This window comes from Adiantum capillus-veneris, chromosome 11 (assembly GCF_014529385.1).
Source record: "Adiantum capillus-veneris isolate H3 chromosome 11, ASM1452938v2, whole genome shotgun sequence".
NCBI lineage: Eukaryota > Viridiplantae > Streptophyta > Polypodiopsida > Polypodiales > Pteridaceae > Adiantum > Adiantum capillus-veneris.
Genome location: NC_140941.1, coordinates 122,550,609 through 122,562,001, shown reverse-complemented (window position 1 = coordinate 122,562,001; position 11,393 = coordinate 122,550,609). Strand labels below are relative to the sequence as shown.

General features: G+C 45.2%; 1 protein-coding gene across 2 annotated transcripts in view; it reads right to left on the bottom strand.

The window, feature by feature from the left end:
- Nucleotides 1–205: 205 nt before the first annotated feature.
- The window catches only part of PGSIP6 (plant glycogenin-like starch initiation protein 6), a 36,798-nt gene continuing 25,610 nt past the window's right edge, over nucleotides 206–11,393 (bottom strand). For both annotated transcript variants that reach the window (XM_086523838.1, XM_086523839.1), the window contains exons 5-11: nucleotides 2,877–2,984; nucleotides 2,648–2,785; nucleotides 2,345–2,479; nucleotides 1,815–1,949; nucleotides 1,542–1,698; nucleotides 1,342–1,465; nucleotides 206–760 (exon numbers count right to left, since the gene is read on the bottom strand). In XM_086523838.1, the coding sequence (XP_086379964.1) occupies nucleotides 619–760; nucleotides 1,342–1,465; nucleotides 1,542–1,698; nucleotides 1,815–1,949; nucleotides 2,345–2,479; nucleotides 2,648–2,785; nucleotides 2,877–2,984 (939 nt within the window). In that variant the 3' untranslated portion in view covers nucleotides 206–618. The remainder of the gene's footprint in view (nucleotides 761–1,341; nucleotides 1,466–1,541; nucleotides 1,699–1,814; nucleotides 1,950–2,344; nucleotides 2,480–2,647; nucleotides 2,786–2,876; nucleotides 2,985–11,393) is intronic.

Sequence of the window (11,393 nt, the reverse complement as noted above, 5' to 3'; positions counted from 1 at the left end):
CAAACCAAAGCAGATCCGATTAGGGAAGATTACTCGTCGACAAATCAGGCTGCGGCCGGGGGTGGGGGGTTTGGGGGGGGGGGGGGGGGGGGGGGGGGGGGGGGGGAGCACATAAGAGGGTGTGTTGCGATGCCGAGTCCGAATTCAGAGGGGAGATAGCACGCTTGACGCCTGCACAGAGAGAGAGAGAGAGAGAGAGCCCAAATTTCCACACCTACCCAATGCTCTTTAAGTTTCCAAGCATCCACTCGTTCTTTTGGTAGAGGATCCACCGAGGAAACAAAAACTTTGATATGGGCTATGAGCCAATAGTCTAGTAGCTTCTCAATATTCTAGCGTCTTAACTTCTACAATCCTGTTCTGTTCAAACCTGCCCCCTTATTCACTATAAGATCACAAATTCTTTCTCTTACAATAACCACAAAATCATTTCACCCTGCAGCAATTGCTGTATGCCTATAATAAAAAGAATAAAGGGTCTCTTCAAGTGCCATGCTTGTTGGCACATCCCCCTCCAGAAGTCTCTAATTTACATGAAGAGAGATCACCATCGTGATCATGCTTAAAGTGGTGGTCTCAACAGGCAAAATTTGTAGTTCTGCGGCTCTGCCTTCAGTATCACAATCTATCTGATTCAGAAATACCGCGAGCTTGACTGCCGCTCTCCCGCCCACGAAGAAACCAGCAGACTGCTAAGTGCTCAGACATGTTAGTCATGGCAATGACCAACAACATGGCTCCTCCAATCACCATACCAAGTCTGTATACCAAGCTCACAATTAAAATCCAGTAATATAAAGATGTCATGAAAAATGCTCCCAATAAAACACCACACACATGCACGAACACACACCCACACAAGCATATATTAGCACAAAAATTTGCACCCACATTTCCTGTCATGAATCTGGAGAGGCAGGGCAGGCACGGCCAGTATGAAGCCTCTATAGAACTGATAAAACTACTAAGCTCATAAATCAAATGATCATACAGAATGTTCATGGGAGACTTATGCCATGAAGCCCACAAACTAAATTACTCACCCACATGCAAGCAAGCGTACGTACACAAAACAAGGAAAGGTCAAGTCAGCATTTCAAACCAAAAAAAAAATAAAAGAAGCCATGTAAGGCTCTTAAATAAAGGGATTCAATTACAAATAAAAACCCATAATCCTTCCCATGCAAAGGTAGGTCCAAGAAGTACAAAAAGCACTGGAGTATGCCTATCTCCCTTATTTACTAAGGCTTGTTTAGAAAGTTAAAAACAGATAACAGACCCACACAACATGCTTTGTTGGTCAGCAAGCAAGAAGCCAAAATGAAAATAAGTGTTCCTTACCGGGAGAAAAGAGCCGTCACACCAAAGAAGAAGGGAAGGCATGGCACAAGCACTGCCAAGCAAGCCACACCAATGCAATATAGCACTATATGACCATCAAAAGAGCTTGCATGCTTTGAGTTACCTACACAGTAGAAGACACCACAAAGTTAGCCCAATATGAACCACAGACTCAAACACCTCACGTCCTAAAAACATACCTTTTCCAGAATCGTAATGAAGAACCAGAGTCCCTGTCATTGATGATCCTAATGACCTTCCCCACATAGACATGGCTTCCAAAAACCATCCATACAGCAAAGCAAAAAGGAAAAACGTCCACTCATAAACCAAAAAGAGTCCCGTCAAAGGTGTCACCTACATCAGTTCCAAATGTAATATACTAAGAAAGGAAAATCACCTTTACATCCAAAGATTTCCACATTACTGCGCTCTTCAAAAACAGTTGCACAGAGAAGTAATAGGGGGGTTACCTGTCTAGGAATAAGAAACATTGCCACCCCAAAAGAAACTCCCGCACACAAGAAGCAAGCACCAATTGAAAGACTGCCAAGACATGATGGTACTTTCAAGAGGTTGCTATTTGATCCAGTAGATCCATTTGTATACTGCATCACGTAAAGCAGTTTTAAAGTTATTTCACCAATAAATCATCAAGATCTAAATTCCACCCTTCTCCAAGTTGCAACACCTTAACCAAATGAGCACTTGATCATTTACTTGACCAGAGGACTCTTGTTCAACCAGGTATGAAAAGAGCTTGCTAATCTAAGGGTGGTGTAGCTACCAAAAATTCCTGGTAGCAGGAGAAAAAAAACCCGACTGCAACCCGACTTAAAACAGTGAACTCCATTCAACCAGCCAAGCATGAGGCCTTGCCAAAACACTCATCTCAGCAGAATACACAAAACTTGACCTACCCTGCAACTTAGCTATAATAATGATCGGCTTATTCCTCAGTGAAGCTTGCTGAAAGTGTAACATACACATTGATCATTCTAACCTGTGAGAGTGAGGCTTGAGGTGGAGACCCATTCATAGCTGAAAAGTAAGGCAAGCTGCTGGAACCTCTAGGCTTATGTACTATGTGCCGTGTGAATCCAAATAGAGAGCTATTTGAAAGAAATGATTGCTGAACCTGCAAAGACAACTGCGTCTGTTAGATCTCTATTAATATTCCTGTCCCTGTAAATAGATCTTCGTGCCCTCGAGCAGATGGTTGTCGATATAGCTCTGGTGAATCAGGCAGGCAAGGCACTTAAGTGCAAATGTACAACTTCAGAGCACTGAGGAACATATGACTTGCCTGAAAGAAGCAATGCCGACAAAGAAATAGCAGAACCAATAGAGGACCTGCAATCAGAACCCAAACAAACAGTTGCGTGTGGGGGTCTTGCCCGCCTCCTGTCCCTGGCAATGAATCCTCCAAGGTGACCCGAACATCCTTCAAAAATAACTAGCTGATAAGCTTAAAGCAGATATGTTTTAGACATCAACAAGAATCAAACATAGAACATTGATTTACCAAACTGTACCTGCCAAAAACGAACTGGTTCCAAAAGCCAAAATGTCCACCAGTCCCACGGCTTTAGTGGGCCAAGAGTGTAATGGATAACTCGCAATTCAGCCTCATCAACCATCCACTGTGAGCACATATACCTTCATGAGATCTCAACTTAACAAAATGTAACGGCGAAAATACACATACAATCAAGAGACACACATACACCTATGAAATGAATCCACGAGACTGTTTGAAATCTACTTATAATCAAATTAAAGAAAAGAGATTGGCAACACGAAAATCTAATGGGAACAAAATTCATCTAAACTTTATTACAAAGCTCAAACCTAAAGCCATTCATGCCAAGCAAATCATGATGCTAAATTAAATATCTACCTAATAAACCAGATTTTAGAATATCTTTGAACTTGTAAGTGCACATTAGAAATTGAGCTTCTATATATGTGCCCACTAAATATCATCACTAAGTCCACAAGTAGAGGAAGAAAAGCGTCATCCAAAAGGATGGCTAGAGCATAGTAGACGGACCCCATTAACCATCCTAAAACAGAAATTTCTGGTGCAGATTCCAACTGGATGATTGGAGCACTATCATAATGAATACCTACTAGACCACTCCAAATGGGTACTCCTAGTTAATAGAGTATCAAGCAGGGGGTCTCACGCCATCCAAAACGGGTATTTTTGTGGCGAAGGAATGATACCTGGATTTCAGACAATCACTTTAAGGTGACCAGCTGCCTACTTAATAAAGATACCCATGCTAAAAACACCTTCCATCTCATCATCGACAATAACTCTCACCCCCTCCTCTCTCTAGTGGCCCCCATCTCTCTTCTCTCTTCGCCAAAGGATCAGCTCTCTGTCTCTCTCTGCTATTTCCGAGAGAAAACCAATGTCACAAATTCATGACGTGGCAGTACTGCCCGGAAATTGCGCTGACAGACTGATGGCGTGGCAAACTGTACCGACTGCCCAGACTTCCCACTGACTGACTGATGACGTGGCAGTTGTACGGACACCCGCAATTCGCACTGACATGCTGACATGGCTGTTGCTAATTGGACTATTTTCTTATTTTTAATGATTAAATCTTTTTTTAAGGATATTTTATTATGTGCACTAAGAACTGTTAAAAGATTGTAGCTACAGGAACTGCCATCAGGAACGGACAACTCTGATGTGTCATTTGATGGGTGACGGTAAACATCGAAAAGGAGTTTCCGTAAGTTCGGTGGAAAGGGCCGCGTTACGAGTGCCCCTGATGCGTCACATGATGGGTGACGAGTGCATCAGTAAGGGGGCATCCCGTAGGCTAAGGAGGAAATCTGAACTGAGTAAGAAAATACGCGTAAGAACGCAAGCACAAGAATAAAGATGGGTTCAATGAAGCTTTTTACGAAAAGCAAGAACAGTCGCGGGAGGACAGATGTTTTCCCGCGAGGAGTCTGTGTCTGCATTGCATCTGTGTCGTGTCCTGCATCCAGGGACGCCTGGAATGTGTCCGTATAGCATTGTTTTCACTAACTGAGTAAGTTTTTAAAGTTTGAACAGGTTCACACTTTATTTTATTAAAGTGGCCGGTCACTTTTAAGTGACCAGGCTTTTATTAATAAAATAAAGCAAGCAAGGCTCTTTAAAAAAAAACTAACGCTAAAACCTACGCAGGGGGGGCTGATTTGCGATCTCTTTCTCTCCTCTCTCTAGAAAGCGCCTGCTTCAGCGATTTTCTCTCTCCTCTCTCTAGGGGCGCCCAGTTCTGCTTTTGGCTGCTATTCCCGTTGTCACCAGCATGTGACTACTATCTATCCTTTTTGTTGATTTCTTTCTTATTATCTATTTACTTTCACTTTTTGGAAACACCCCTCGGGAAATCTAACTGCCCTGCATTGCATAGCTAGTGTGGAACTGTCCAGAGGGAGTCCAGGCCTGAGGGCAAGAGAGCACTAAGGTTGGACAAGGACTATGGTTAGCCAAGTGGGGTCATTGACTAGCCAAAGTGGAATCCTTTGCTACAGAGGCTACATTTCAGTTTTGGATGTGGCCGCAGTGTACAAAGAGGGTCGGATGACCTAGAAAGATACAATGGCAGCATCTCCTAAAATTTAGGGAACTGCTAATTTGGGACCTGAAAATGTGTTGGCGTCATTACCTCCGGAATGACAAAGGGAACATTTTCTTACTCTGCCGTGAAGTCAACTGGGCAACCAGTTGGGATATTTTTAGGCGGCAACCCCGAAACGGGAAAATGCTTGTAAATGTGCCAAGTGGCACATTCTGGTGCACTTGCCTTATGCAACAAGAAGTGGCGCTGAATTTGAAGAGGGGAGAGCCTCATTTTCAGATTTTTGTCACAGGTTAAGAGCTATGGAGTGCTTGCTTTCCCTCTTATGCACAGTGCGGTGCCAGGAGTGATGCCCTGCACGCTACGCACTGCCCTCTCTCTCCCCTTTGGCAGTATGTTATGCCCCTCAAGTGGGCTCTTCATTTGACCAATGTACAGTTGTGTGGGTTCATGCGCGATTGCCGAGGCAAGAGCCTCTTGCACAGGTACTGGATTAGCTAGCGGCTAATCCCCCCGCAGGTACAGGTGAATTCGGAGAGGTTTCACGCCAGAAATCTCGTCCGATTCAAAGGGCAAGTAGCCCTACAGGTGCAGGAGCTTGAGGACTTGCTACGGATGCGACCGGCACGCGAAACGGAGCCCGAAACAGCGAATTACAGCCTGCTGTGTATTTTTGCAGGTTTAGGGTTTTGGCCCTAAACGGACCCTAATACCCCCAGGAGGTTCGGGGACGCAAGGGGACCGCTGTACAGGTGATCTGGCGCATTTTCAGGGCTGAAAACAGAGAATTCAGCGTGCTGCAGATTCTCGCCAGGTTTTGCAAAGTGCCCGTATGCGTCGGGAAAGTCAGTCAATGCGTGGGAATACTGACCGTGAAGGGTTCTAGTACAATTATGCTGCCGAAATCGGACTGGAACAGTGGAAATTCAGCCGAGTTTGTGCAGGGCAGCTTGTAGGGAACCACAGCGTTTATTCCCTCTTTTGAACAATAAAGAAATACCAAAAGGGGCGCCTAAGTTAGGGGCCAATCTGGTGTCTGTCTACTCATACAGGTGCAATCTAGCAGCCTGTATCCCTCTCCCCTTTGTTGTGTCTTGAAAGTACAGGTAAAATAGACGACTAATAATGGGTGAAAGCTAAATCAAGGTTTAAAGTAAAGTCTACCGCCCTTTTTGGATTGAACAGGCCGGTTACACCCGCAGGGTGCCAGACCCTATAAAAGGGTAGCCAGCGTTTCAGTTTCAGAGAGCCGGAAGCAGAAGAAAAACACTAGCGCTCGGATTCTGTAGTAGAGGCTCGCGACGGAACTTGCAAGTGTTCGCGTGACGACTGAGTACGGAGGTCGATTCTCCGAGCAAGTAGCGACAGGTATAAGGTGTTGATACGCATTGAGATTTGTTGCTTCATGTGGTTTGTTTTGCAAGAATCTCCCGTCTTACGGGAAGGCCCTTCACGGGAAGTACGGCTTTACGCCTAAGTCCCTTACGGGAAAGTACGGCTTTATGCCTAAGTCCCTTACGGGAAAGTACGGCTTTACGCCTAAGTCCCTTACAGGAAAGTACAACTTCGCGCCTAAGTCCCTTACGGGAAGGAACGGCCTTGTGCCCAAGCCCTTTACGGGAAAGCACGACCTTCGGGTCTAAGATTACAGAACGGAGGGGTTTCCTCGGGTTCTCGTGCTTGTATAAGAATTCTCCCTGAATAAAAGAATACTCTTAACGGGGGGGGGGGACCAGCCCATCTTCTGGTCCCCAGTACTGTGTCGATCTTCTCCCTTCTCTCATATTTGCAAAGTCTTATATTTTTCAGATTTCTAAGTGCTCGTGTACGCTCCCGTTTTGTGACAGTGGTATCAGAGCTCGGACTCCTCTCTTTCTCTGCAAAGAAGGACGATTCCGGGAAGAACTGGAAGAACCATGTCGAGCCAAGGGAGCAGCGTTGAAGAGGAGCTTCAACAAGTGCAAGCTCAGCTTGCGGATTTGCAACAAATCTTACTGTTGCCAGACGTCCAAAAGCTCTTGGGCGGAATGAAGAAAACGAATGGAACTGATGCAGCCAAGCATCCAGACAACACTGTTGGCGTGAGACCAGAGGAGGTAAGAGAAGAAGAACGTGCCGAGGTGCACAAAGGATCTTTGGATCGGAATAAACGACCTACTTCAAGGAAAGGCCAGGAAAAAGCGCTCTCTCTGCTAGACGAGAGCAAGGACATCTCTATCTCATCTCCATCCTACTCTCCTGATTATACTTCCACTTCTCGATCATCTCGTCAGAAGAAGGAAGCCGCTACTACTGCCACTACCCTACATCAACCTAAAGATAAGCCTCGATTCAAGAAGCATGGTCGCAAGTCTCAACATCGCATGAGAGTCTTCAAATCGGGCGACAAGGACATCAAGTTCGAAACCTACAACGGACGGAGAGACATCTCCAAAGCACTGTCCTTCATCAGACAGTTTGAAGTCGCCTTTACCAATGGGCACTTCACAGAAAGATCCAAATTACGCCATGTGGGGATGCACCTCAAGGAAACGGCAAGTAATTGGTGGTTAGCCAAGATTCTGGAAGGTTCTCAAGACAGAACTTGGGAGAGCTTCAAATCTGAATTTTATGAACAATTTCTTCCACCTGACTTCGAGCAGGACATACGGAAGGAATGGGACTGGCTTGCCCAGAAGGAACATGAAAGAGTAACGACTTATGTGGACAAGTATTGGTCGGTTCTTCTGAAGGTCGCTCCCTTCATGAAGATTGCCGACGAGGAAAAGAAAAGAAAGTTCGAAGCGGGTCTCCAACCGCAGCTTCGAAAGAGTATGAAGGTGTATCCGCATGATACTCTCCAAAGGATGATGGAGTCATCAATCATTACTGAGGATTTGCACTCAACTGGGACGCCCAGAAAAATGGAGCATAGCACTTACCGTGCAAGACAAAGAGGGGTCTACGATGACCATGGGAGCCAAGGAAGAGAACGTCCTCCATCTAGGGACGATGATCACTCTAAGAAGCCAGAGGACAACGACAAGCGAACTAAGTATCTTTCTCCTACTCAACTTCAAACTTTCAGAGAGGAAGGAAGATGCTTCTACTGTGGCGAGAAAGGACATATGGAACTGGACTGCCCGCTAAAGCAGCAACGGCAAGACCAAGCCTCTATGAGGCAAGAGAAAGCAAGGAAGGAACCCGCACCACCAAGCTCGAACTCAATTCCAGATGTTCAAGGAAACACAGAAACGGAGAAAGGGAAGCGTCAACTTCTGAAGGGCTGGGGGTCTTTGAACAACCAGTGAGTATTGATTCTCTATGATCCAGGATCCACGGATAACTTCATCTCCTTGGATACTGCAGAACGTTTGTGCCTCACCACTGGCTCAGCTTGGCACACCGGTTACATCCGAATCGGCATTCGAGGGGTTGACAACCAATGCAACTCCCGTGCAAGGACAGCTCAATCTTCGGATTGGCGAGTACAAGGACTGCGAATCATTTTTGATGGCACCCATCGAGGGATGTGATATCATCTTGGGTATGCCATGGCACTTCCACATGACACCTATTCCCGATTATGTGGAAAAGACCCTCACTTTTGATCATGGGGGTAAGAAAATAAAGATTCAAGCTAATGCAGGAGATTGGCAGTTCCCAATTGTAAGCCATATCTCCATTAAGAAAGAAATGAACAAGTGTGTTTCTGCTTATTTGATTTTTGCACGTGAAAAGGATAAATCTAGTAGGGACTCTCTCTCTAGTCTGGAAATTAAGCGTCTTCAATTTATTGAAAAGTACAAAGATTGTTTCACGGAAACACTCCCTAATGAACTCCCTCCGGTACGCCCAGAAGATCACCGCATAGATCTCATACCGGGTAGCTCGCCTCCCAATCAACCCCCTTATCGGGTGAGTCTTGCTCAGCAAGAGGAAATTTTGAAGCAAGTCAACGAGCTTCTAGAGAAAGGGTTAGTATAGCCAAGTGCTTCACCCTACTGCTCTCCAGTTCTACTGGTGCAGAAGAAAGATGGCACGTTTCAAATGTGCATAGACTATAGGTCTTTAAACAAGATCACAATCAAGAATCGCTTTCCGATCCCTCGGATTGATGATATACTTGATAAGTTGCAGGGTGCAAGTGTCTTTAGTCGCATAGACTTAAAGAGTGGGTATCATCAGATACGGATCGCCCCTGAGGATGTTCATAAGACTGCGTTCCGCACAACCTTTGGACTATATGAATTTTTGGTAATGCCTTTCTGCTTGACCAATGCTCCTGCGACGTTCAATCGCATGATGGACCGCATTTTCAGCCCGTATCGAGCTTTTACGGGAGTATTCTTTGACGACATACTCATCTTTTCTAAGTCAGAAGAGGAACATCGGAAGCACTTGGACTTAGTGTTTCAAGAATTGCGAAAGCATGAGTTGCATGTGAATGCAAAGAAGACCGAGTTCTTTCTCTCAGAGATACACTATCTCGGCCATATAGTCTCTCACAATCAAGTGAGTATGGATCCTGCCAAGATCCGAGTGGTAGAAGATTGGCCTATTCCCACTACGGTACATGATGTACGTAGCTTCCTAGGATTATGTTCGTATTATCGAAGGTTTGTCCGAGGATTTGCTCATGTAGCAGGACCACTTCATGACTTCGACAAAGAAGAAGATTCCTTTCAAATGGGGATGGAGACAACAAGGAGCTTTTGATCGGCTCAAGTACTTGCTAAGCCATGGACCTATTTTGATAGTGTCTGACTTAAGGAAACCATTTGAGGTTCACTGCGATGCTTCAGGCGATTGCATCGGAGCAGTGTTAAACCAAGAAGGCCATGCAATGGCTTACGAAAGCAGACGGCTTAAGGATGCAGAGTTGCATGCATCAATCTATGAAAAGGAACTCACGGCTGTGATTCACGTCTTATCCAACTGGAAGCACTATCTTCTAGGAGCGGATTTTGTGATCAAGACTGATCACCAGAGTTTGCGGTATTTTGTTACGCAAAGGAAACTATCTGAAAAGCAGATGAGATGGGCAAAGTTTTTGTCTATGTTTCACTTCCAGATCCTTCACACGGCTAGGAGTAAGAATGTGGTCGCGGACGCATTGTCTAGGCGGCCAAGGGTGAACGCTATCACTTTGGTGTATCACCAAGAATTAGAAGCACTACCGGATTTGTATCCGGATGATCCAGACTTCTCCACCATTTGGGGAAAGCTACATTGTGGAGAGAATGAGTTTCCCTATTCCATTCGGGACGGTTATCTCTACCACCATCAGGCCATATGTGTGGCGGAACCATTAAGAAAGAAGATCATGGATGAAGCACACGCTTCACCTTATGCGGGTCATCGGGGGATTCTCCCTACGACCTTACCAATGGAAAGATATTTCTTTTGGCCTAGCCTTAAAAATGACATTGATAAGTATGTCACGGAATGCTTGGTTTGCCAAAAAGTGAAGTATGATCGGCATAAGACGCTGGGGTTGCTACAACCTTTGCCGGTGCCTAATGAACCTTGGGAAAGTATCGCCATGGACTTCATCATGGACCTCCGTAGAACTCAGACTGGAAATTACCCGATCTGGACCATTGTGGACAGGTTTAGCAAGCAAGCACACTTTATACGAGTCAAGAAAACGATCAAAGCAGATCATATGGCTAGGGTCTTTCCAGCACAGATCTTTAAGCATCATGGAATGCCTAAGTCTATTGTGAGTGATCGAGATCCTCGCATGACAGGAAATTTTTGACGTGCCTTGATGGATAATCTTGGTACAAAGCTGAATTTTTCATTTGCCTACCATCCTCAAACGGACGGGCAAAGTGAGATAGCCAACTCCACAGTATTGGATATGTTAAAAGCTTATGTGTCAGACCGGCAATCTGACTGGGAGAAATATTTGCCTCTTGTCGAGTATGCGTATAACAATACCATACACTCATCGACCGGCAATCTGACTGGGAGAAATATTTGCCTCTTGTCGAGTATGCGTATAACAATACCATACACTCTCTATGGTAAGCCTTTGCTTCCACCCATCCTTTTAACTAAGGATAATATCTTTGCAGCAGATGAATTTGTCCGGGATTTGGACGCAGCCTACGGGCAAGTTAGGAGAGCTATTCTACACTCTCAAGAAAAGCATAAGAAAGCTACAGACAAGCACAGAAGGAATCTAGACGTAACAGTCGGTAAGTTAGTCTTACTCAAGTTTGAGAAGGCAAAGAAACAAGCGTCTCATAAGGGGAAAGTGGTAAAACTTTCTACCCATTATTATGGGCCGTTTAAGATCACTGAGCGAGTGAATGATGTCGCTTTCCGATTAGAGCTACCGCCTAATTGGAAGATCCATAATGCTTTCCATGTCAGTTTACTCCGCCGTATGTGGGACCGCCTCCAAGCCAGCCTAATGCTGAGGAACCTCCTGAGGTTGAGGAAACAGAAGAAATACTCCAACCGGAGCAGATA